The following is a 27,724-nucleotide window of genomic DNA, read 5'->3' on the forward strand; positions in this document are numbered from 1 at the left end:
TTAGGTGAAATCTGCTATGCTATTGATCTCTAAAAGGCAAATCAAACAGCAGCAGACACATTTTTTAAGGATTAGGAGCTTCCTGTGCAAGACAGTATGTGTTTTTAATACTTTAAGCTGACTTATGAAACTGGTAAACAATGTGGAGAGTGGTGTTGGATGACCTCTTTTACATGCCTGATCATCCTGTCAACATTTATAATGCATTTGATATCTCCTTCTCATCAGGATAGGATGAGTTAAGCAGTCGCATTTCCCAAAGCTCAGGTTGCATCATGCTTTGTTCCACATTTCATGGTAATAAACGTTGACATGAATTTCTGTAGATTTCACATAATGTGATTGTTAATTTATTCATGGTTGGAAAGGATCTTAAAAAAAAAAAAAGAGAGAAAGAAAAAAAGAACAGACAAGGCTTCTCCAGAAGACAAATACACAGCTTGCAGGATAAGAAATACAGATCTTTCATGCCTATTTGTTTTGCACACAGTAATGACTGCTACATTCTGATTAGCAATCTTGACCTAGTTAAAGTGCTATTGTTTCTCTGTGTTCCTATTCTTCTAAAAGACTGTAGCTAGACATGATATTTTATAATCCATCAGATGTAAAATCTGCATAAAAAAATATAATTATTGTGCTTCAGCAACTTGGACCAAAGCCCTGACGTTATATTTCTAGGCAGTACACTGTGAATAATATGGATGCATTTTTAGGTTGGTATGTTCAGTTGGCAAGATATGTAATTTTTCCATAAGTGAAGGTAAATTGTGGGATTTCTAACATACTGATTACTATTCCAGCCTTGTTCCTACCTAATGAGAATTAAGTGGATACTTGTCAGCCAAGGAACATCCTTATTTGTTACTATAAATTCAGTTTTAGTGGTGCTTATTACAGTAAACAGGGAGAAAAGCTTGTGTTACCTCTCAGTCAGCATTATTATCGACAGTGGTGCTTATGCCTAAGGATCAACCAGAGCTAGGAAACTAGTGCAGGCGTACAGACATCGAGTCTCTTCCCAAAGAGCTTGTGATCGGAAAGACAGGGATGGACAGTGGGAAGGTTTGGGATATGTAGAGTAGAAACCTCATGGCAGCAAACCGTGCTCCTTGTGATCGGAGTGCTCTCAGGAGATGACTAGCTAAATGGGAGAGGAGCAAGGCAGAGAGGAGGTGTGCTGGCCCGAGCTGCCGTGCTCACCGACAGTGTGGGGATGAAGCCACCTGCTTCTCCTCCTCACTGCTCAGAGAGAGCAGTTACTCCCCTTCCTGTGGACACACTCGGAACATGTAGGAGCATGAAGAAGAGGGGACACCTGGAGCTGAGCCTGTGCAAACCAGAATGGAGTGGGAAACAGTGTCTGCTACTCTTGCACAGCTCTTTGCAACCATGGTAGGGCCGCCTTGACACCAGCACGGTGCTGTGGGATGCTGTGAGGACACACCAGCTCTTGGCACTTCTCACCGTTGTGCTGGGTGCCCAGGGTTCCTGCTCTGTCACTCAGTCCTGCATGAAAAGTTAATCTTGTTTCCCGGATCAGCATCATACAGCAGATTGGACTTCCTGAACTTGGAATTCTAGAATGTCTCTGAAGACAATTGTCACGCATGCATCCTCAGCCATGTCAGGTAGAAGCTGCAAATGAAGACAAAGGATTAAAAATAAATACCCTCTTGCCGTGCAGAGAAAGTCTAGAGCAGAGGGACTGGGGAGAGGTGCTCAGAAGACGACCATGCTACTGAGATTTTTAGGTCAGACATCAGGTTCAAGGTGCTGCCCTGGGTGGGGGGAAGAGTGGGAATGGCCAGGGCTGAGATTTCAGGAGATGTGTAGAAAGAGCAGTAATGGGAGTCCTTTTGCCTGTTCCTATAAAGTGCTTCTGTAGTCAGAAACAGGCTGTGAGGGTGCATGTGTGATCACAGTGTTGGGACCTGGGATCGCCTGGGAGGTGGCAGTGTGGGGCAGTGGCCTCGTCTCAACTTTGCGCCAGCCCCGGGGGACCTTGGTGGCTCTGCAGCTGGCCACAGCGTTAGTCACCACAGCCAGTGTGTCTGCCCAAAGGGGTGAGAAAACAAGAAGAGGGTGCCTGGTCCTGCCACGTGCTGGGAAGACGCCCGCAACAGAGAGGTTCTGTGCTGGTGAACCCCAAACCCTGCCCGGAGGGGTGCTGCCTGGCTCAGCTTACCTCCGCAGAGTGCAGGAGGTGGCACTGCGGACAGCTGGCAGCAAACGCTGCAAACCAGTATTTTGAAAACAAGAGCTGCTATCATTCTGAATCAGGCCCTAAGTCCCGGGGTGGCTGGCTCTCTGGGTCCAGCCCTGGGATGCAAAGGTGCTTTCACAGCATAAATAAGGAGTAATATTCAGCATGTTTTCTTCCTTTGGAATGAATTCCTTTTTTTTTTTTTTTTTTGGCCACTTTCATTTTTTGAATATTTTCTGTATTTTTCATGTAATTCCTTTATCCCTTCCCCTCTCCAGATACAGGAAAGATTTTGTTTACAGTGCAGCCATAGATACAGTCAGCACATATTGTGAGAACATCTAGGAAGACCAAGGGGAGCTTTGAAAGTGGATTTGTCTGCTGCTTCTATATTAAAGGCATAAAATCGAAAGCTGCTCTTTTAACATCAGAAGTATTACTCCACGTGAATTGCTAACGCTGTCACGCTGCCTGCTTCACAACGTGTGACAATGGTTTGGGGTTTAAGTTAGAAGCACGTTACCAGTTTCGTCACACAAGTTAGGAAAGCTGCAAGCCTTCGTAGGAAAATGTGAGAGACAGCAGAACAAAGGTGGTAGGAGATCTTCCTTTTACATCTTTGGCTAATAAAGATTAGTGGAGAATCAAAACTATAACAGTGTTTTATTTTCTCTGTAGTTTGCATGGAGCATTTTGGTGTTTTGGCTCAATGTTAAGTGTCTAGCTATAAACATTTTGAGATGACAGTCAGGCATGTTGCTAACATCTCTGTACAAGGCCAAGGATGGGTTGCACAGGGAAATTAATATTTTGGGAGATCTGCAAGGCACCGTGGAGATGCTCGGGCAAGTCAGAGGGACAGTCTCAGTGCTCTGAAACTCAAGGCAGCTTGATGGTTAACGTAGGACTTCGCTCTGTGCTCCTACACATTGTTGAATGAAGTAAAAAGCAAACTCTAAAGGAAGTCCAGCTGAAAAAGCTGCACAAAGCACACACAAAAAATAAGACTTTCAATGAAAGTGAAAACAGATAGTCCTGATCATTTCCTGCTGCTGCGGACAAATTATTTTCTTGGACATAATGGACAGTCCTAGTGGAAAGGAATACAAGGTGAATGCACATAGGTAATGTCAGAAATGGATCCATGATGTGATAAAAGTATTTTAAGGGACCTTCAAAGGTCCTTTCCAACCCAATCTATTCTATGATTCTGTTATTCTATATTTTTAAATATGGATATTTTGGAGAAAACAATCTCTAAAATTTTTCATTGACAAATTGTGCTTTTGCACCAAACAAGTTTTTATTTGGCAGTTTCTGAAAAAGTTTTTGAGCCAGAAAAAAAAATAGTCAATTTTCAGCAAAATCCTCTAGAATCCTGTAGTTTTACACCTAGTAAAAAATTTCAACCAAAAGAAAAGCAAAGGAAAAGCTTTGTTTTTTGGCAAAAGAGAAATTATTTGATACCAGATTTTGATGAGCCCTAATTATTAGCTCAGTGGAACTCCTGCTGATTTGGCCTGGTGTCAGGGAGCATTAGAGAAGAGGTTGCCTCTCTTAAATCCCTTTTAAGACTCAGAATAAGTTTTGAATAGAAAGGAATTGTCCCCGTGGTGTTGCACTGGGTCGTTTAGACCAGGTCATCTCTAGAGTTTGCCTTCTGCCCCCGAGCAGTTTGTCCAGTAACAGCACTGCGCTATCTTGCAAACATCATCTCCAGAGGCCTAGCCCATGCAGTTCTAACTTCAGAAGATCAATGCGTCCAGCACTCCCTCACTGTAAGTGTGTGAACGCATGCTGACTCACCAGAGCCTGCTCAGCAAAAGGTCTTACAATAACCCGGGCTGCCAGGAAATGCATCTGCTCTTTGATGGCTCATACAGCACTGCCCACCTACCTGTGGGACAGAGCTGTACGTGGAGGGCTTCCTCCTCTCCCGCTTACTGTCATGTCACTCATTTCCCATCACAGAGCCTTTCAGTATTACACAGTTTGAGCGGTTTGAGATGTGTAATTGCGAGCCTGTTTGATCTGAGGAATGTGACGGTTGTGTTATAGGAACTTTTGCTTTATGTTTACTGACCCAAATCAATCCTGGTTTGCAAATTGGAAGAGATGGAGCTTGAAATCTGGCAAGCTCTTTTTTTACCCTTGAAGAGTCCATGCTTTGCTTGGGGAAAAAGGGCTCAAGTACTGACTTTCAGTTCGTAGTTGAAAAATGTGATTGCTAGAAAACTGCAAATATTTGAGTGATCAAACTTTGGTCTGCTCCCCTCTAAAAACAAACCACCAATGATGCACAGGCAGCAGTGCACTGTGGAATTATAGAATCATGGAATAGTTTGGAATCATGGAAGGGACCTTTACAGGTCATCCAGTCCAACCCCCCTGCAAGGAGCAGGGACATCTCCAACCAGATCAGGTTGCTCAGAGTCCTGTCCAACCTGGCCTTGAATGTTTCCAGGGATGGGGCATTCATCACCTCTCTGGTCAACCTGTTCCAGTGCTTCACCACGCTCATTGCAAATTTTTTTTTCCTCATACCAAGTCTGAATCTGCTTCCTTCTATTTTAAAACCATTACCCCTCGTCCTATCACAACAGGCCCTGCTAAGGCACATTCAGACGAAGTAACAAGACAGAGAGAGTTGTGTTGGACACTGCTCATCTCGCTGAACAAACACAGACCAGTCCCTGTGAACCGCCCCGACCCATAATTGGTAACAGCTGGGTTCAAGGAGACAGAGGGGGCTTCATCCCTGTGGGCTGCTCATAGCCTTCCCATAGCCTTGCCCTCCACATTCCGAACTTACGGGGGTTGTGAAATCAGGACCTTTCCAGCTGCTTCAGTGCCATCCCCAGAGAGTACCCTGTACCTTTGCAGCCTCGCTCGCTCTCATTTCTGCTCTAAGGTGAGGACATGTATTGAGCAAGATGTCATCAGCATTCCGAGGGCAGTGTTTGCAAGGTTTTGGGGAGATGTGCTAAGCCAGCACTTGTTACTTCTTCCTTAGATATGCATAGTGCCCTTTGTGGTGGGCACTTCAGCAGAGCAGATGTCAGGAAACCAGGAGTCCTCCAGCCCGTGTCGAGGAAGGAGGGAGTGCTTGGTTAAGGGATGTGTCTGGAGGTCGTGGTCCTCTCCCTGGCTCTGCTGCCAACTTCTGCGTGTCACCAGGCAAACCACTTCACAACTCACCTGTATCTGCGAGCAGCTAGTTCGAATGCAGAAGACAAGCAGCTACTACGCACAGCGCAGTGTAACACCTGTGGTTTTAATCGTATCAGAACGCCTCGTGCAGGTGCTCTGAAAATGTGGAGACATTTTAAACAGTCCCCTCTGCTTCAAAATGTCAAACAAAAGCAAAATTAACTCAGAAAGGCATATTAAGCAGATAAAGCATATACGTATGCAGAGGATATATTATTCATTATCTGTTCAACCTTTCTGTCAGCAACACATCTGAAAGCAAAACATGCTGCCAAGTCATGTATTCTGATGACCTGGGGACTTCCCCATTTCCCAGGAAGATTAATCTGGGGGCACGAGAATGATTTCTAATAAACACACTGACAGCAAAGATGATGGTAAGAGGAAGTGCAGTTTACCCTTTTTTTTTTGCAAAGGAAAGTACGGTGACTCATGTGTCAGAAGGAACATGCTAACCAAAGACAGTCCATGTTTTTGGCAAGTGACCACCCAAAACTCTTCCCCCTGGGGGAACCTAGTGACAATCAGTTGCTCTTGAAGGCACAAGTTCTGCAGACTTAGAATCATAGAATCATAGAATCTTTAAGGTTGGAAAAGACCTCTAAGATCATCAAGTCCAACCGTCAACCTAAGACCACCATGCCTACTAAACCATGTCCTGAAGTGCCACGTCTACATGTTCTTTGAACACCTCCAGGGATGGTGACTCCCCCACTTCCTTGGGCAGCCTGTTCCAGTGCCTGACCACTCTTTCAGTAAAGAAGTGTTTCCTAATATCCAACCTAAAGCTCCCCTGCCACAGCTTGAGGCCATTTCCTCTTTTCCTATCACTTGTTACTTGGGAGAAGAGACCAATGCCCACCTCCCTACAACCTCCTTTCAGGTAGCTGTAGAGAGCAGTGAGGTCTCCCCTCAGCCTCCTCTTCTCCAGACTAAACAACTCCAGTTCCCTCAGCCGCTCCTCATAAGACTTGTGCTCCAGACCCCTCACCAGCTTTGTTGCCCTTCTCTGGATGCGCTCCAGTAACTCAACGTCCTTCTTGTAGTGAGGGGCCCAAAACTGCACACCGTGATTGAGCTGCAGCCTCATGTACTTGTACAATTAGGCACTGACATGTCTGTCCTTCTCAAATGAAAACATGAATCTGTGATTCAAAAGCTATTTCTCAGAGACAGATATTATAAGCTTTATTTCTCAGGGCTAAACTCTCTGACCTGCTGATGCGATGGAAAGATAGGTGGGTACGGAGGAAATATGTATTTGTCAGTTGAGCACTTCCCAAGCAATTCACTGGTGTTCACACCAGAATAAAAGTGTTCACACCTGGAGTTACCTGAGAAGAGCTCTTAGCTGTAGATAAGCCTGCAGTTGAGGGGAATCATAGAATCATAGAATGGTTAGGGTTGGAAGGGACCTTCAAAGGTCATCTGGTCCAACCCCCCTGCAAGGAGCAGGGACATCCCTGACTAGGTCAGGTTGCTCAGAGCCTCATCCAGCCTGGCCTTGAACGTTTCCAGGGATGGGGTCTCCACCACCTTTCTGGGCAACCTGTTCCAGTGTTCTATAACTGGCATCGTAAAAAATTTTTTCCTAATTTCTAATCTAAATCTACCCCCCTCTATTTTAAAACCATTACCTCTCGTCCTATCACAACAGGCCCTACTAAACAGCCTTTCCCCATCTTTCTTGTAGGCCCCCTTGAGGTACTGGAAGACCGCTATCAGGTCTCCCTGGAGCCTCCTCTTCTGCAGGCTGAACAGCCCCAACTCTCTCAGCCTGTCCTCATAAGAGAGGTGCTCCAGCCCTTTTATCATCTTCGTGGCCCTCCTCTGGACCTTCTCCAACTGGTCCATGTCCTTCTTGTGCTGGGGGCTCCAGAACTGGACACAGTACTCCAGATGGGGTCTCACCAGGGCAGAGTAGAGGGGGAGAATCACCTCCCTCGACCTGCTGGCCACGCTTCTCTTGATGCAGCCCAGGATGCGGTTGGCCTTCTGGGCCGCAAGGGCGCATTGCCTGCTCATGTTAAGCTTCTCATCCACCAGCACTCCCAAGTCCTTCTCCTCAGGGCTGCTCTCAATCCATTCCCCACCCAGCCTGTATTTGTGCCTGGGATTGCCATGACCCAGGTGCAGGACCTTGCACTTGGCCTGGTTGAACTTCATGAGGTTGGCACGGGCCCACCTCTCCATCCTGTCAAGGTCCCTCTGGATGGCATCCCTCCCTTCCAGCGTGTCGACGGCACCACACGACTTGGTGTCGTCAGCGAACTTGCGGAGGGTGCACTCTATCCCACTGTCAGCAAGTGGTGGCCACAACAGCGTATTACGTGCCCGTGGACTTCTGTGCATGAATCAGCACGAAACAAATAACGTGACTGTAAGTTCTCATAAATCATCCTTCCTCACTTAACTGGAAAATCAGAATTCTCAGTGTTCCCTCTGCCCGTCACAACCTCCCAAGGCATCACAGTTTGTACGGGCGCCATTTTCTTACTGGCGCACACAGGTATTTGTCAGATGACATTGTCCTCTTGCCTCTGAGGCCAGTGTACTTGTGCTCGGGTGCAGAATGGCAGGAGACGAGCCATGTTTCCCTGCAGATTTTCCTAGCATTGCTCGCAGCTGAGGCAGTGACAGAGTGTGTGCTGTCTGAGCGAGGCCTGCATGCGTGTGTGCTCACTGCTCGGTGTGCGCACCTTTAACGTACAGAGCTAAAGACAGGACAGCTGCACTTCTTTAAAAGTGATCCGTTCTTTTATGAACAGGGTTCAAAGCGACTCTACCCGAGGGTATCTGCACCAAGTTCAAACTTTTCAGCTCGTGGGGCTGCACCTTTGTTTTGTGTGCGCGGGGTGGGAATTTGTGTGTACAGCCATGGCAGGTGAGTGTAGATCAGGCGGACAGAGCCGTGAAACTCTTTTCCTTCAGTAGGCCCACAGGGTTTACGAGCAGCTGAAAGTCTCGCTGTAAATATTCAAGGAACAGGAAATAGAGTTACAGTTCTCAGAGCAGCCTTGCGTGGACTGTGTGTTTTATAGCAGATATTTCAGGACATAAACAATTAGGGCTTAGTGTATTAATATACATCTCTGGAAAATAATCTGGCAGTACATCACGGGCCAGACCCTTGGCTGACATAATCTGACATGGTTCCAGTGGCTTCATTTTCAGTTTTGAACAAGTTAACATCTAACATCTTTAATTATACACATCTCTGGCCAGTGTAAACCTGTGTGAGAATGGGATGCCTGGGTCTTGTGTCTGCCATTAAAACGTCTCCTAGGACCTTTGGATTCTACAGCAGTCAAAAATGGCCTTTTGGATCATATCCCAAAATCATGAGAGCGAAATCCTGCAGCAGTAGATAGGTACAAGGGCAGATTTCATGACTGCATTAGTTTCTGCTGTCTAAAAATACTTTAGATAAGTCTGGCATGGTTAGATGGGAGTAAATCTGGGGTAGATATGCCCTAGGCTTTGCCAACTACAGCTCTGGCCACCTCCCTTCACTCACGCCCATGGGGAAAGCAGTGCTCGAAAAGTGCTGGTGGCTACAAGGACAGCGGCAGTGGTGGCGGGGAGATGTCTCACCACATATTTTCCTACAGTTCTGCATAGTTTCATTGACTGAGAAAGCCCAGAGTAGCCTTCTGTACTAAGCAATGCTAACTTGCCTGTTGCCTTTCAAGATTCTTCTAGCAAATAGACTGCAGATTGTTCCTTTGGTGTAATCTAATTATTATTTTTTTTGTCTCTGCTTCTTTCAGCTCCAAGGCTCCTTGAAGAGAAAGTTGGTGGTAAATCTGTCACCTGTCAACAACAAGAGGCCCAATGGTGTTTCAGAGAACTCTTTCCTTGACATTAAGAGGATAAGAGTGGGTGATAATATCTCAGTGGGACAAGGTGGACAACATGTTAACAATTGCCAAGGCCAGTCAATGTCAGGAACTGTGACTGTGGGGCAAGGATCACAAAGAAAGGCTGGCAACCTAGCAAACAATACACATGCTAGTGGGAATGGCATGTTTAATATGACTTTGAAAGAGGTAAAGAAAGAACCAGGAGAAACAATGTCCTGCAGCAAACACTTAGATGGTCAGACATCCCATGAGAACATGTTCCCTAACAGATATGGGGAAGACTCGTGGGAACAAATGATGGATCTGGAGCTTCAGGAACTATTTAATGAACTGACTAACATATCAGTGCCACCAATGAGTGATCTTGAGCTAGAGAATATGATAAATGCCACGATAAAACAAGACGAGCCATTCAACATTGACCTTGGGCAGCAGAGCCAGAGGGGCCCTGTGAGATCTCTGCAGATGGATAAGATGGTGATAAAAAGTGAATATGCACCAGGAATGAATCAGGCTCCTGTGGGCTCCCCTCAGATGAGGCCTTCTTCTACAGGTCCAGCCTTCACTATGGCCACTGCTGCCATGTCCACCTCTTCACCCATCCCTTCGGTGCCTCAGAGTCAAACACAGGTATCACAGGTTTCTTCTGCATCCAGTCGGCCATTGCCAAACTGGCAGGAGGTGTCTCATGCACAGCAGCTCAAACAGATCGCAGCCAACCGGCAGCAGCATGCCTTGATTCAGCAGCAACAGCAGCAGCAGAACCAGACGGCCAACTGGTCCACCTTGTCTCCATCAGGTCCTTCCCCCGGGCCCTTTGTGCAAGAGAAAATTCCCAGTCCATCTTTTCGCCAGCAGCAGTTCAGCCCACAAAGCTCAGCAATGCTTGGGGTACCGGTGAATGGAAACCAGTCAAAAGGGATGAACAACTATGTTTATAAACCAGCCACTCCCCAGAGCAATCCCATGGACATAATCATGCAACAGAAGCCTCAGGACCTCAATAGAAACTTTATCAACAGTGCTCAGCCACCACTAGAGCAGCATCATGGCAACACAAAGCCTTTGTTTCACTTCAACTCAGAGCAAACAAACCAGCAGATGCCTTCAGTTTTGGGTTCCCAAAACAAACCTGCCCTTCTGCACTACACGCAGCAGGCACAGGGTTCAGCCCCTGTGCAACAGCCACAGCAACAGCAGCAACAACAGCCACAGCCACAACCGGCTCAGCCTCTCCCGAACCAGTCTCTTCAAAGGCCACCTAATGTACCCCTAGCAATGCAGCAAAAAATGATGCTTCAGAAAATGCAGCAAAGCCAGCAAATCTCAGGTTTGCAGTATCCAGTCTCTCAACAGCATAGACAGGTAAGGCAAATTCTTCCTTATGTGTTACAGAATTATTCTGGTCTGAGTATTCTAAAGGCTTTGCCAGCCTGGCCTCGTTCCTCCAGGAAACGTGTACTGGTGGCAGATAATGACTGTCTCAGCACATACTTCAGCAGAGCTGGTGATGGCGCATTTAGCAGCTATTCAGGTATATTGTGGATGCACATTTATAAGAATTTCAAGAAAGACATGTTCACTACACTTTTTTCTTAGCGCAGTGGAGTGAGTACGTCCCTGATACATGTTATGTAGATACTTACCAGAAAGGTGAGATAGTAGGGCAGATGTAAGCCTGTTTTGGACCACTGTCTAAGTTTTCTAGCTTACAAAAATTTAAGCTCTTTTGAATGGCAAAATTTTAATGAATTCCTATGTTATCTTAGATAATGCATTTTACAACGTTCATTTTTATGCCATCGTTTTCCTCAGGGAGGCAGGGTTAGGAAATTCTGGTTTTAGATATCTTTTGACTGACATGACAAAAATACTGTTTGCACATTTGTTATCTGTTTGGCAAAGGAAAACTAAGACTTATCTGTGAGCTTTATAAACACCCATCACACTTCTGGGAATATTCTGTGGATAAAATACATGCTTAGATATGAAGGTGAAGGTTGCCACAGATACGTCTGTGTTTATATACCACACAGCCAGCTCCCACTGTGTTATCGTGAGACAGGGCTCTGACACGATTGGCTAGTACTGCTCAGCTATGCCAAGTCACTGCGCGCTAGGATCCCAAGTTTCAGATGTGCCAATCAAAGTTTGAATGTGCGACCTCACTGTACCCCAGAAACTGGAAACCAGGTGCAAAACAAGTAGAACATATTTGACCGTAGGCGGTTTAAGCCACTCTGGAGACTTCTGGTGGGACTTGGGTTCAACACATTTGAGGGTATGGAATGGCAATGTAGGTGTGGAGATCAGTTGTGGATGTGAAAACCAGCTGTAAGATACTACTGAAGAGTGAAAGCCTAAGTCTTCCATAAAGTCCCGGAAAAGCAGCATTGTGAGTGAAGCATTCAGAACTGGAGTTTCTTTGCCGAACTGTGTGGGAGAACAATCTGATATTTAAAAAAAAAAAGTAAAGTAAATAGAGCTGTATGCATGGACACCTTTTAACTCTTTTAAATTCCCTGACCCACTAACCATTACTTTCTCCAGCAGAAAATCTCTTTAGCAAGAGGTACCAGGTGAAAGATTTAGTCGTCTTTGGGTGGGGAGATGTTGCTTTGTTGGAAGGTGCTGGAGAATGAGCAGCAGCAGGAAGCCAGCACAGCTTTGCTGCTTTATGGGAGGTCTCTGCTGGCCATTCCTCTCCTTCTTGGGCCACTGTTTGCTCTCTTCTTAGGCACATTTCCCCATTCTCTTAATAGACTGGCAGGCAGATGAATTTTAACAGTTCCTTCATTCAGATGTGATGAAGCTTCCAGCAATCTGTCAGCACAGGGGAGACAAGCAGGACTTTTGCAAACACTACTATTTTTCTGTAAAAAATACGCAAGGTCACATTCTGGAAAGGAATAAAAACACTGAGAGCAACTCTGCTTAAGGCAATGTTAGCTCCTTGCTCTGGGTCCTCTTGGGCTGCTGCTCCGGAGGGCAAGCCAAAAAGATGGTACTTGGTAACATGGCCATAGTAGTACTTGCAAGATTTATCGTAAGTTTAGTGGGATCTCTCACCTGTGCAGCAACAAGATCTTCTGGCTTAGGAAACTTTCCCTAAATGAACTTTGCTGAGTGCCAAACTTTAGATATTACACCAAGGAAGGAGTTTTGCCTATCATCACAGACTTCTGTAAGTGGCTTTCCAAAGTCTCTTGTCACCTGACCACTTTCCACAGTTATGTCTGCTACCTGACCCACAGCATAGCTGAGAAGCTTAGAAGCTTTGTAGTTTTGTAATTCACAGATTATGGAACTTTTGCAGCAAGAATGCTAGTTTTTTCTATGCTCTAGAGAGATAACTGGATTTTTTTTGAGAGATCCTTAGCAGTTGTTCCAAAGTTCTGCTGAAGTTCAGAAAATCAGGTAGGTCTCTCTCCGTGGACTATCCTGTAGCTGCTGGAACGATAATTAGAAATACAATTGGTCCATAAATTGCAGAGTTTTAGAAAGGTTTGAACATAACTGTTCACCTGGCAGTATTTATGAGTCTGTTGACTCCTTTAGCATCTGCCTGCATGGCTGCAAGAGCTCAGCAACTTGTTGGTCAGGGCCTGCTTGCCCCATAGGTCCAGTTTGAATATTAAATAAGAGTGGGAGGAGACACTGCTAGTATTATCTTCCAATAAGGACAACAAAGGTCAAAGCAACCTTGTGGGTCAGCTCCCGCTAATTTTAGCAATGGGGACATCACCTTATGTAGCCTGCATAGTCTTATTTCCTGCAGGATCATCTCCACCTCTGAGGATTCCTACCCATCATTAACAGTAATATATGATTAATTACCAGCATTTACTAATTAATTTCATGATTAATATTTATTTTACTCATGCCCTATTTCTTCATGAGGAATCAAGGTTTGATTCTGCTTGGTATCATTCAGCTCCTCTTCAGATCATTGTAGTGATGGACTATAAGGACCATCTCAGTACTGACTGGAACACTTTTTAACTGAAAATGTGAGTGCACATTCATAAAGGGCTGCTGTGACATTGCCATCAGATAACACTGACTGGAACACTATAAATTCACATTTTTATCTGAACCAGCTCACCCTGTGGCTTTTACTCCCCAAGCTTTAAGATCCCCAAAAAGCATTTGGACTTGACTTTATCCGCCCAAGCTTGCTAACTGGAAATATAAAGCTTATAATTTCTATGCTTGTCATATTCACTTTGTGTCAAATCAGAGCAAACTTGTCGTTGGATTTGCTAATTAGATATCTTTTGCCTCTAGGGGAAAGTCATAAAAATGTTGGAAATCATCTTGGTTTCCTGTAAGGTTGGTCTGAATGAAGGTTTTGTTTGCTTCTTTGTTTTATTCTCCATTGTTGTGGGAAAGAGTCACCTTTCCATTGTCTATCAAGATGCAACATATGTACAGTCATGAAAAAACTCTTAGAGATTCAACACTTTCTTTGTTTAGGCAATAATTAGAAGCTCCAAATTCTGCACAGGTTTAATCAGGTTTGCAATACTTATACAGAACCTGGGATGGTACGGAGAAAATCTATAACTGGGCTTGGGTAGAAGTTTGAAGTCTAACTTTCTTCTTGTGAAAGAATGATCCAATCTATAAAAGATGCTTCTGAAGTAAGACTTAAGCTTTTTGAACAAAAAAGAAATTGACATTTTTAACTATTCTAAGAAATTCCACATATTTTTTAAGTTTTTGATTGACCATAAGTCTTTTGCAATAAGATCCATCAGTCTTCTGTGAAGCAGAAGTCAAAAAAAAAAAAAAAAAAAAGCTTGTATCTACTAAATAAAATATTATTCATCCCCTTCTGGTTTTGACCTAAAGCCAAATTAAACTCAGAAGTTTCAAGCTGACTTCTCCAAATTTTTTCATTCAAATTCATTCACTCAAGGGAGGGGAGAAAAGAAGGCTGAGCTCATGAGAATGAGAACCCTGATAGAGCAAGGCCACTCCATCTGCTACATGTGGCATGAGCCCTATTTAGTCTTTGCTCTAGGGGCAGGGATAACACAAGGGATCATGAGAGCTTCAGCTCCTACTTTACATGGACAACCAGTGGTCCTTATTTTTAAGGCTCTGGAAGTGTCAGTGTTGTCTATGTAGTTACAACCCACAACAGTGTTCCTTTGTGCAAAGCCTTATTAGTCCTCGTTCCTTTATAATTGCTTTAAAGGTGGGATCATCTTCTTTTTCTCTTTTCTCTTTCTTTTTTTTTTTCCAAGAACCCAGGAATGTAATGTGATTAGTCGCAGTTTGGGGCTTTTTTCTGCCCTTTCTTGCCCTAACTGGAGCACACCTTAGATCATTTTATTCCTCAGGTCTTAACAGGCTCCTTTTAAATCCAATCAATCTCCCTTTCTACTGAGGAATCCCTTCTCCAGTGCTTGCTCCAACCACGAGCGTCTCATACGTGCCGATTGCCTCATGCTCTCCCACAGCAAGGCTTTGTATTTTGCAGCCTGTGGCCAATGGCCTTTCAGGTGCTCCGTGACCCAGGGACACAGCGTGGCTGCATGTGGCTGCAGAGAGGCCAGGGTGCGGCACTGCGCCAAGGGATGTGCCACCAGCGAGGAGCTTGTGCTCAGAGAAGCTCCAGGTGCTGAGGTGACTCCTCGTTGCAGGTCACCTCCATTATGCCAGCCCCTCAAACGCCAAGAAGATCATTGCTTAACTGATATATATACACACCACTCTTAAATATCTCCAAGGGCTGGAGATGGTATTTCAACTAACCAGGTACTTCTGCAGAGATGCTGAGACAGATTCTCCTCTCATTTTCTCCAGTGTAAACCCAAGGTAATTTCTTTTATTTGCAGGAGAGCATAATTGGACTTAAAGCAGCATAATAAGCAGCAGGGTATGGCCTTCTACCTTTTTTTTAAAAGCATGGGCACCAAACAGACTTAATAAGAAGTGTATATTAAACTGTCAGATTGTTAGAGTGCTATGCAAGGAAGAAGCACCGGGAGCAAAAGATCTAATGGCTTTTTTGAAAGTGCAGATAGAAAAAATCTTGTTATTGTTCACTGCTGAGCGATAACTTACACCTCTAATTTAGCCTCCAAAATTTCTCAAGAGAGAAGAAAATGTGGCTTCTTTGGATGATTCATATCAAACCAATATTTTCCTAGACCTTTGTATTTACCACTAAAGAAGAAAAGAAGAGCACATTTTGGTGAGGCAACCTCTGTGCTTTCAAGTGTGAAGGAATTATTTTGCGAATATTTGTGAAATGAAGAGAGAAAACCTAGAGTGGCTTGTGGTAATTGGTACAAATTTGACTTAGATCATAAATAACAACGATTCCAGGCTTTTGGAATCTGCAATAATAGAAACTGTTCCATAGTGTAAGAAAATAACAATGTGACCTTTCTTTCAATACTCGCTATAAAAATAGTATTTGGATGACAGCGTTTCTTGATAGCTCCATTTTGGTCACATTCCTTCATGCAAGGGCTTCTGAATTAAATATTCTGGATAAAAACTTGAGTATGTCCCAATAACCACCATCAATTGCAGGGTCATAGTTAATTTATGAATACAAAACCAGAGAGAAAGTGTCGTAAGTTCCTGTATTGTCATGGTGGACTGTTGTCTTGGTAGTGCCTTTTATCATTCATACTCAGTTTGCTGAATGAAATATATAGACAATCACGCTGTGGACAGTCAGTCCCTGAGGACGTTGTAATTCAAAGGCTCAGCAACACTGCCAATTCCATAATAGAATATTGGCTACTTAGGTCAAATGCTTCTGGGTTTGGGGATTTGGGACGTAGCTGAGATAGTCCCTGTTGTCTCATTTGGACTGCTTTTTGAAGGTGCTTCCATGAAGATACCAATAAAAACCATCATTGCATTTGCCTGGGTGAGTTCTTTGCTAACATCAATACACTTCAAGTCTTATTTATTATTTATTACCATTGTGAAAGTGCCTGGAAGGTCCACTGATAAGGCAAAATACCATTCTATGAAGAACTGTGTAAACTCAGATTAAAAATGACCCCTGCCTGCTTCTGTAAGAATCAAGGAAAAGATGAGTTTTAGAGAAGAAATTTGAAGGATATCAACTTCTACCCACCACCTGCATGTCTAGAGATATTGTTTTGAAGACTGATGTGATCCAGGAGGCACTTCATGAGCCAGTCAATTGTCTTGGCTGTGGGAAAAAAAATGCTTTTGGAGACAGGAGGCACAGTAAGGGTGCTAGCTGCTTTGGTCCTCTGATTTTACTCCACTGCCATCTTGAAGACATGGGCTAGGGTGAGGAAGCAGAGGGAGACCCAAAGTACCTGGTGCATATGGAGGAGAAGATGATGGAGGCTGCAAGGAAGAAAGGGAAGGTGAGAAGATGCACAGCGTTGGTGGCTGGGTTTACAGTTTTATAGGTGGTGAGGTAGAGTAGGGGATTATCACCAAAGACAGGACATGAGTTTGTGCTTATTAGATAAACAGGAAAGGAGGTACAACGGGACAAGACTGGGATAAGGAACTCTGAAGATGCAATGCTGATCAGGAGGAAAGGGACCAGGGATGTTTCAGGTCTGGTTCTCTGCTACTAAGCAAGTTAGTCTGTCTTGAGCTGTCATCTCGTCAATAAAGATGAGATATCCGTAAAGGCTTCTCTTACCTGGTTGAAGTGAGGATTTCTGCTATTGCCGTGTGTGCATCTCAGGCCAGAGTCAAGCCCTGAGTCAACTTCCTGCAGAGATTTTGGAAAGGCAGCCTGGAAAAACAATAAAATTCCACAGCCATTTGGAGCTGGCATGGTGAAAAACCCTTTCCTGTAAGTTTTTACTTGTTTATAGGCAATTTATGAATACCTCAAGAAGTCAAGGAACAAAAAAAATTTAACAAGCCCCAGCTCCCATTGATCTTCTTGGAGTCTTCCTATTATTTTAATTCCCCAAAGTCTTCAAGAGCAAGTCCCACTAATTTGCTTCTCTGAAGGTTCAAATTGAAGGAATATTTTAACGGCAAATATTTGTTCCTCCACTCAGCCACTTTTACTGCTGGTGTTTTTATGTGAAGACCTGCCCCAGGCTACAGACGACTGTCATTAAGACAGCAACAGACCTAGTAATGTTCCTTTAATGTAAGTTTTCATGGCTGAATTTACCATTTGTATGTCATGCTGATCCAGAAAATCAGCCAGATGCTCAACAGAACTAATCCAGAACCATCTGCCTGCTTCATTTGCTGCATGCCTGTTTCTGGTAATGTACACACACAGTGTAAGAGACAGCTTTTGCCCTGAAGAATTTATAATCTAAATAAGCAAGCCAGCCAAACCTTGAGAGGAAGGAAATGTTGCTGTATATTTTATATATTATTATATATTTTGGGAAAGAGAGAAGGAAGATCTCATCCAAAGCTATTATAATCAATCCATTGGAGTTGTTGGATAAGGACGTAAGTAACACACTTACCTTCACAGAGAAATCCTCTGACAGAGTCTGGAGTTGAACTAGACCCAGTGTCAGCCTCAGAAGCACTATGGTTATGTCCCAGGATAGTGCCTGAACCTGTCACTCCGCTCCCGTGCTCATCTTGACCTGACTGCCCTCTGCCCTTGGTCTGAGAGTCTTCTTTATAGACCCAGCATCCACGGCTCTGAGCCTTCACAGCTTGCCCAGTACCCCAGAGAAGACCTCTGGAGCACTTAAAACAATGTTTGATGCCTCTTTTTCCCCCTGTACCTAGAGACTGATGGCATACAGCTCATCAAGGTGCACCCAGTGGCTTGCCAACTTTCCAAGGGGCCTTGAGACACCCATGCATGGGTGGACATGCCCCAGCTGTGCCTCAGATTCTGCTTGCAACCTTGCATGTGGGAAGGGAGTGGGGTCTTGAAGGTAGCGTCACACCACATTGAACAGGCCAACCATGTTGACTTTGTGTCATCTCTTCAAAAAGGGTCCTCACTTCTCTGTCCCCTCTGACAAGGCTCTGTTTTGTCAAGCCCCAGCTGGAAATTGGAGAGGGGCTGAGTGCCTAAAGGGGTTGGTCCCTCTGAGAAGCCAAGTGTCTTTCAGAGTCTTTTAATAGTAATACTTAGCCTTGACATAGCTGTGGAAACGTGAGTTGAATGATTTTCCAATGTCATAGGAAAAGGTGAGGATTTATGTGAGGTCTACATCTTATTGTGAATCAGTAGAAAACACAGAAATCAGGTAAAAGAGGGGACATTAATCCCTCTTTTTCATATCAGTTATCTGTATTCAATGTTAATCCCCTAACCTTCCTCTGTAACCAGGGAGGAAGGCACAGCTCTGAGTACATAAGCCAGACACGTACATGGGGCTTAACCTCGTTGCAGAAGATTCAGCATCCATGAGCCCAGCTGTGCTGCGCTGCCTGCAAGGCACGCGCAGACTGAAACTACAGTGTGTTGAATTGAATATAAATATGCCAAAAGAAGGGGACACTCTCAGGTGAGGTTTTACAGGATGGCAGAGCTGATCGGAAGGCTAGGAGCAAGAAAGGGGTAAGGAGTCCTTCCCCACCCCAGCCCCGTGCCCGCTCCTTCCTCTAGCACCAGCTTTGGCACTTGTCTGAGCTCTCACAAAACTGGCCAAAAACTATCCTTTTACTCTCTGTGCTGGTTTTCTGCTCTTTTAGTGACTTCCTCCAGCATATGGGGTCAGACAAAGCCAATACTGGCACAAGGGAAGCAGCAGGAGCACATAGCTGGAGACAAGAAGTGGAGATGGGATTGCTCCTGCCAGCAGCAGCAAGTTGTTAAACTCAACTCAGGTGGTTGGTGCTGGAGAACCTTAGCTACAGGGGTGGCTGGAGAGGGAGTGGAAGGCAGACAACAGACTGCAAGAGGGAGTCTGGGTGTGGAAGGACAGGAAGTGAGGGCAGGAGAGAGTCAGGGAGTGGAAAGTTTAGTGCAAGGGAAAGAAACAGCCAGGTCAGACTGGATCCAGAGTTGGAAAAATGTGATGAGGCTGACAGAGACTAGGAGAGGAGGTGATGAAGGAGTAAAGTGCAGGAAGGGTGAGGTCTGAGGGTAGGAGGAAGCCTGGAAGGCGATAATACAAAGTGCAAATTGGGTTTGTTTGAGGGGGAGTGAAGGAGAAGGAGGAGCTCAGGGGAGGAAGCTGAGAGTCTGGGCGCAGGCAGAGGAGGGCAGGGGAATCTGAGCGTGGGAGGTAGTGTGGGAGGAAATGGGGCTGCACAGGAGCCACTAACGCCCAGGGAACAAACACCTATGGTCTTTGCAAAGCAGAGAGTGGAAGACTGGTAACACTTAGAATCTAACTGTTTCTGTATCCTATCCCACCAGTAAGTGAAGGGGCACAAGTAGTTCCCAAAGCATCTGCAGGAAGTCCATGCCAGGGCAGGACATGCAGCTGTCCAGACCCACCTCAGTCTGAGCCCTTCAGATTGCCAGCTGAAAGGACACACTACATGTTTCAGTCTGTGCTATTCATCCTGCCAGTCTCCATCAGTCAGACGGGCAGAATAAGCAACATATTTGTCCCACTGGAAAAAAAAAATACATCTTGTTCTCTGGTTTCCTTCCTTCAGGGGACCCTACAGCTCTTCTACCATCCCTGGCTGCAACTGTAGCCATTGAATTACCCACATGAATAGAATAGAATAGAATAGAATAGAATAGAATAGAATAGAATAGAATAGAATAGAATAAAATAGAATATTTCAGTTGGAAGGGACCTCCAATGATCATCTAGTGCAACTGCCTGACCAATTCAGGGCTGACCAAAAGCTAAAGCATGTTATTAGGGGCACTGTCCAAGCACCTCTTAAACACTGATGGGCTTGGGGCATCAACCACCTCTCCAGGAAGCCTGTTCTAGGGTTTGAATTTTTTTCCTACCTTGCAAAAGATGCACATGAGGAAGAATGGTGGAGATTGAATGGTCCTCTTGGGCCTTCATAAGAAGCTGTGTAGTCTACCTTGGTTGAAAAGTTCCCCCTGATTGACTGATACCAAAATACTTACAAGGACCAAGGTGTGGAAATGAGGATGGCATTTCTGTGGAGCCAGTTTGTTCTGTAACCTGTAAGAGGGAGACAGATTCTGAGGGTTTTCCGTAAATCTGTGAAAATGGGTTAGATGTACTCTCACAATCGTTTCTTTTTCCAGTTCTTTCTATAATTTGCAGTGGTTGCAAGCCGGGCCACAGCCTTGCTCCAAGTGAGTGATGAATGACTAAAGGATTTAGTGCTTTGGTTCTGGTTAGAAGAGCATCCAACTTTACCCATTGCAGAACTAGATTTATCCAAATGACTGTAAGTTGCAATCCCAGCTGAAGCAGGCTTTGCTGGGGTGACTCCAGTCTTGTCTGGTTTCAGCTAGAATGGAAAAAACCCGAAAGAATGGCTTTTTTTTTTTTTTTCTCCCTACTGGAACTGGTAAAAGACATGGGAAGACATAGGGACCAGCAGAAGTATTGGGAGCTTCACAGCCCGAGTGCAAAACAGAGTGGGAGGAGGAAGGGTGGGAGTCAGTTCTGGCTATCCATCCTTAATCCAAAGCTGCCTGCTCCTTCCCAGGCTATACTTCACTGTCATACACTTGCAAATTCACTCCAGGAATGAAAACAGACTAACTTTAAGCTTGTTCCCAAAGCTGCAAATTTGTCCCTGCTGGGTGTTAATTTAACTGCTTCCAGGGCACCAGGATGTCTACTAGTGTTCGCTTTTCTTTCTTTCTTCCTTTTTTTTTTTTTGCACATCTGGTGTTGTGAAAACTTCCAAGGCACCACACAGAAGAGTGATGAACTGACCACTTTTAACCCTTTCTGCAGCATGCCAAGTGTGAAGCTGCCTGTCTCTCTCTCTCCAGCATTTTCTCCCTGTAGCAGAGTCCATGGCCCTGGGATCCACCCGTGGGATCCACAAGCTCTAAAGTGGGTCTTGGGAGCATTTCACAGGCTGACAATCGAGCCTGCCTTCAGCTCCATCATCCTCTGTTTTTCCTGTGAACTGGCTAAACAGTAATAACTGGACTTCAAAAATTTCCAGCAGGAAGAAACAGGTTTGGAGCAGGGAGGATTTTTTTCCAAAATACTTCATTTTTCCTTTTGCTTTTATCTAGCGTTGCCGCTCCCCAGCAGGGAGGATGTGCAGTGCAGTAGTTTTGCTCATATTATGGCAAGTGATGGCCTTTTCCTGTTGGTTTTTGATTGTTTCATTTGTTCTTTAATGGCTGCGTTAACTGTTTATCTGCTGCATCGACTGAACCAGAGCAAATTCAGAACAATCTGGGTGTCTCATTTCCAGTCATAGCTGTTATATTGTCCATTACGTGACTTTCTCCACTTTGCTTGCTTTCAAACAAGTTGTTTGCATGACCAGCTCACATGTTTTACTAACATATTCTTAGCAATAGCATGCAAACTGGATTTTTTGTCTTTGGCTAGGGTTTCCTAAAAAAAGCCAAAGGTACTTGAAAACCGGATTCCTCTTCTGTTTTGGTTTGTTGTGCAATGCCAGCCTTATGGCACAAGGAGGGTGCAAAGCCTTCCTTTGCTGTCTTCCTCTCAACCCTCTCATTACTTTTAATCATACAGCTCTCCTTTTGTACTTCCATCCCCACAACTGTCCCTTCTCAGCCCTGGTTCCTCTTCAGCACCCAACTCTGGGAGCATGGAGAAACATCTCACATCCACGTGGGCTGTTGAACACAGCAAGAAAGCAGCAGTGTCCATCACACCGATGCAGGAGACCCAAACGTGCCGCAGTCCCTGATTTTGGCATCTTCTCCGTGTAGGGTTTTCACTGCTGAGTTTTATTTTTAAAAGAAGTAAATAAGTCTCCATCCACAAATTACAGGCCTCTGGTAAACATGAAATCAACTTCATGGGCTAAGTACAGCCGCATTGTCAAAATCTTGCTTTGTATTCACAGTGCTATCAAGGGCGGTCTTTTCAGAAGCAGCACTTCTCTGTGGGCCAAGCTTTGGGGCCCCGGGAAGCGTTGGAGCAATCTTCAGAAGGCTTTTCCGTAGCCATATATATACTGCATTAAAAAAAAAAAAAAATCTTCACATTTTTATTCCTCCTGAAATGCTTTCTGGGGCATTGGACTCACCACCTAAAAATACTAATGAAATTTGGTTTGTGGAGATGTAATCATTCATCTCTCTATTAAGCCCAAGCTTTTTAAAGCTGCAGAGTAGGACTTACGTGTCCATAGCCAAATTATTTATGCAGATCTAGAGAACGTCAGTCCAAAAACCATATAGCTTTAACATATCCACCTCTGTTTTTCTTCTGGCAAGTTTTCCAACCAGTGCACCTAGTAACCACCTTTGAAATTGGCCATAAGTAAATTGAGGCTGGAAATTAGCAGCACATTCCCAGCAATTGGAGAAATCGTTTGGCTTTCCTGAGGAGAGTGCTGGTGGCCAAAAACCTAACTGCTTTTAAGATAAAATTTAGAATAAATGTTAGATGACATGTGACAGCAAGGCACTGAGTTTAAAAATGAGATCCCTTTCTACTCCTCTGCTTTCCTAAAAAATACAATACAGCCAGTCATCTGGCTGTCACCTCATGTGGCCCTTTCTTTGAAAGAACAGGGGAAGAGCTGTGTAGAGCACTGCTAAGCTAAGTGCAGTAGATGGCATGGCTGGGGACACCAGCTAGACCTACAGACATTTCATTGTAGCGTTCATTTAAATATATGGTCTACTGTTGTTATGAGCTCTGAGGATACTTTCCAGAGAGTCCAAAGCAAATCGAGAGCTAGTCAGTTGGTACAGTAATTGTATATAAATTTGCACATGAATCATTAATTAAAGTGAAGCTGTGGGAAAAAATAAAAACACTAAAAGACCTTTGGACATTTATGTGAAGATCACTGCACTTGATACCAGGGAATATAAAAATGTTTGGACTGTTTGCTCAAACGGGCACAATGTTAATGAATCATTTTAATCACCTTCATTACAGTCTTTCAAACAGAGGAGACTACTATGCAAAATCAAGCCTGACAAAAACAACATGCAAAACCCAGAGGCAATTGTAAGGCTGCTAATTAGGTAACTTTGTTGTGATATTTGCATTTGAGCCTATGGATCCGGATAACATAGTACGTTACTCTCAGGGCAAGAAGCAAGCAAATGGCTGCTGCCCCATGTCGCCTCGAACGATGTTTTCAAGGTGTCCCTTGGTCTCTTACATCCCTCATGGGACAGTCTTTCTGGTGCTTTTCCCAATTTTTTCTTACATCTCTGGTCTTCTTGTGGCAACAAAACAATGCAGGAGCTGGAATTATGCTATAAATTAGTGAACAAAAAGACGTAGAATGCTCAGATTTTGTGTTATTTTAGCCACACAAATGCTACCAGCAAAAACTAAACCAAATTAAGTTCATGCACAAATATCAGCAGGAACACTGAGACAGTAGTGATAGCAGAAGTAATGAAATTATGTAATATATGCTAATTGTTTTCTACACACTAATTCATCCCTAAAGCTTCTGTGAAGTGAGTAACTATTCTGTAAAGGTTAAAAATTGAGATGGTAAGATTAACACTTTTTTTTGTAACACAGCTGGTGAAGTTAAAGCATTAGAAAAACATGTGGTGCATCTAAATAGGTCTTGGTGCAAAGGGACTTAGTCCAGGAGAGATGAAGTAGATCAGTACTTGTGGAAACAGGCCATCTATTTAGATGCATAAGTATAGCTTTAATTTTAGTCTCCAAAATAAACTTTGCAGTTTTTATAAATTTTCCAAATTAAATTTTTTTTTTTACAAAGCACTCCCCCATCAAAAATTGAGACAGGAAAAGATTCCTACAAATGTCAATGAGTATTTTCAGGACACTTCCTTTTAAAGATTTAGAGGTTTCAGGAAGCAAATTGGTCAGAATTTAATTTCATTAATATTTAAATATATATAGCTTAAACCAGTTTAAAAATTCAGAGGTTTACATTCCATGCTGAGGGAGCCTGTATGTGTCGATACACATGTGTGATCAAAATGAGGTCATGTACACTAGAGTAGCATCTTAAGACTTCACAAAATGGCAAATAGATGCAAGGTAAGATCTACACTTTCAAATGTAGATCACAGGAGAAGTTGATTTCACATTAGGACTTCTGAATTTGCATCTTAACTACTATATATATATATATATCCATTTACATAGAAGACAAATATATTTTCTTGCATGACAATGCAGAGGGCAGTCCTGTCCTTATTGAAAAAGTGTCATAGTTTAACCCCAGCCAGCAACTAAGTACCACGCAGCTGCTGGCTTATCCTCCCCGCTCCCAGGTAAGATGGAGAAGAGAATTGGAAAAAAAGGCAAATTCATGGCTTGAGTTAAAAACCATTTACTAGGACAGCAAAGGAAAAGATAAAAATATATCTAAATAATGATAATAATAAAATAGAATCCTAGAGTCATTGAATAGTTTGAGTCAGAAGGGACCTTTAAAGGTCATCTAGTCCAATCCCCTGCAAGAAGCAGGGACATCTCCAACCAGATCAGGTTGCTCAGACCCCCGTCCAACCTGACCTTGAATGTTTCCAGGGATGGGGCATCCACAACTTCTCTGGGCAACCTGTGCTAGTGCTTCACCACCTTCATTGTAAAAAAATTTTGCCATATATCAAGTCTGAATCTGCTTCCTTCTATTTAAAAACCATTACCCATTGTCCTATCACAGCAGCCCCTGCTAAAAAGTTTCTCCCCATCTTTCTTATAAGCCCCCTTGAGGTACTGGAAGACCGCTATAAGGTCTCCCCGGAGCCTCCTCTTCTCCAGGCTGAACAGCCCCAACTCTCTCAACCTGTCCTCGTAGGAGACGTGCTTCAGCCCTGTTATCATCCTCGTGGCCTCCTCTGGACTCACTCCAACAGGTCCATGTCCTTCTTGTGTTGGGGGCTCCCGAGCTGGCTGCAATACTCCAGATGGGGTCTCACAGAAGCAGAGTAGAGGGGCAAAATCCGCTCGCTCGACCTGCTGGCCATGCTTCTTTTGATGCAGCCCAGGATATAGTGATAACAGAATATTAATGATGCACAATTTCTCACCACCTAATGACCTGATGACCAAAACAGCTCATCCCAAGCAGTGATCATAGAACGGAACCAAGAGCGATCTTGGAATGATCCCAGGCAGAGAGCAAACTGCCCACTGGCCGACCCCCCTTATATACTGAGCATGACATTTACGGTATGGAACACCTCCTTTGGCCAGTTTGGGTCAACTGTACTGGCTACACTCCTCCCAGCTTCTTGCACCTGCACATTAGCAAAACCTGGGAAGCTGGAAAATGTCCTTGATGTCTTTAGCAACAACTCATAACATCAGTGTATTATCAACATTCTTCACATACCAAATCCCACACTAAATCCAAAACACAGCAGCTACTGGGAAGAAAATTAACTCCATCCCAGTCAAAACCAGGAAAAATGGTAATCAAAATATTATTCATAATTGCTACGTTACATAAACAACAGCAAAAAAAAAAAAAAGGTACAGTCAAATATTTTAAGTTTAAAAACAATGCTCTGAAAGATAAGGAAAAACAGAGTTTTGTTCCCCGTTCAGACTCAAGTCTTCCTTCTTGTCCATCTGTTCAGAGTGTTACTGAGGTCCTTGGAGAAACACAGCACAAGTCCTGTAGTGAATGGGAAGGAAATGAAGTCTGCACTTACCTGAAATACCAAGTTTGCTCGAAACGGCAAAGTGAACGGTAGGAGTCACTGTGGTGGAAGCAGGGAGCACACGCACAGATATATAGATAGATAGGTATGGGGTAGCACCACTGTATCTCTAGGTGTTTGCATCCCAAACACCACCTGCAATCTGCACATCCATCTCAGGCAACGGATGGAAGGGAAGAAGCAGCTTCCTTATAATTAATCAGACCTTTCAGGCAACGAGAGGTGTGAGAGAGGAGATAGAGATCGTGAATGACATAGAGAAGATGAATAGGGAAGAATTAATCACTATTTCTCCTAGCAGGAAATTTGTAGGCACCTAATGAAACTGTCAGGCAGCAAAACAAGCAAGAGGAAGGCATCTTATACCTAATAGCAGGGAACACTTTTCGTAGGCATCTTTGCTGCACAACATTGTGGGTACCAACAGGAGGCATGGAATCAAAGTAGGGGTTGGGCAAATTCAGGAGAAATATTTGTCAAGGGCAGTCAAATACCATGATGTAGATGCGAAGTTGCACTCAGAAAATCCCTAAATGGCAGAAGCCAGAAGATCTATTGGAGACAGTCCCATTGTATAGTAGCTCTGTTCCTCCACTCCATCTCTGAACATCTCCTCTTGGTGACTCTGACCACTGTAACACAGACTTCTGTCTAGAACCACAGAAATAACTCCACTTGATCATAGCAGAAAAGGATGTTAATACAAAGAATGCCAGAAATGGTGCCTGTCTGGGAGGAGTTCAGCTCAGCTGTGTCTTCCCCACTGAAGCTGAGGATCACCTAACCTAGCAGCCCCTCCTTGCAGCAGTATATTTGACAATTGACTGGTCTCCAGTTGACCTCTCCCATTTTGGCCCGGCAGCCCCAGGGCTTGTGAAAGCTGATCTACTGTTTGCTTTTCAGCTGTGAGAGCAGGCACAGCGATGGGATTGTGAGCCATGCCTCTTGGAAAGGGTTTCTCTAAAGATGGCAGCTCCCCCAGCTTAGCACCCCCCAGCAGTTTCTGCTGGTGTATGTGCTCCTCCTGTTGCTGCCTTCAAGGTGAGTTTAACAACTGCTTTCACAGGGTGACAGGTATGTCCTGAGGAACACAAGCAATGGAAGGGAAATGGTGATTTTCAGCCATTTACAACCGATCCAAACTGGAATGGCATTTCCTGGACAAGCAAAAAGCAATAGCGTCAAGGTACTAGTCTTGCTCACTTCCAAAAGTTCCTTGCAAAAAATGAAGGAAATAAGATTTCTAAACTAATTATTGCAGAATCCCTTTAAAATAGAGTATGTAAAGCCCCCATGGTACTAATGCCTGCTTTTCACGTTATGCTCAAAAGACTTCTGCCAATTACTAGGGTGATCCATGGAAATAATGACAACAATTCTTGTTTACTCCTCCTTACTATTGAAAGTTTCTGAGTAACGATTTTGGGTGTGATTTTTACTCAGGCTGAGATCCTCTTTATATCATTATGACCAGAGAAAGGAGCCCTTAATAGAAGAAAAATTCAATTATATATTCAGGCCTCTTCGGTGTAACAGGGACTTCGTGTTAATAAGAATCAGGCTTTAGATGTTCCCAATGCTCTTTAAAAAAAGAGACAACAATGTGCAAAGTAAACTCCGAGTTATTAATTCGAGAGCAGTGTGAGCAGCAGCAGCAGTAAGGAAACCCGATACATCCATCAATCAGCGCTGTGGAACCCTGTTTGTTTGCACTGGTTAGCAAGTGATGAATAGGTCCTCTGTGTAAAACATTCAGCTACA

The 27,724-nt window shown here is 44.0% G+C and overlaps 1 protein-coding gene across 1 annotated transcript in view; it reads left to right on the top strand.

Annotated features, from left to right (window-relative positions):
- MAML2 (mastermind like transcriptional coactivator 2) overlaps nucleotides 1-27,724 on the top strand; it is a 218,954-nt gene that overhangs the window by 137,231 nt on the left and 53,999 nt on the right. The window contains exon 2 of the mRNA XM_086739606.1: nucleotides 9,187-10,644. Within this exon, the coding sequence (XP_086595732.1) occupies nucleotides 9,187-10,644 (1,458 nt within the window). The remainder of the gene's footprint in view (nucleotides 1-9,186; nucleotides 10,645-27,724) is intronic.

The sequence above is a fragment of the Chlamydotis macqueenii genome, chromosome 1, assembly GCF_036417535.1.
Source record: "Chlamydotis macqueenii isolate bChlMac1 chromosome 1, bChlMac1.mat, whole genome shotgun sequence".
NCBI classification, from domain to species: domain Eukaryota; kingdom Metazoa; phylum Chordata; class Aves; order Otidiformes; family Otididae; genus Chlamydotis; species Chlamydotis macqueenii.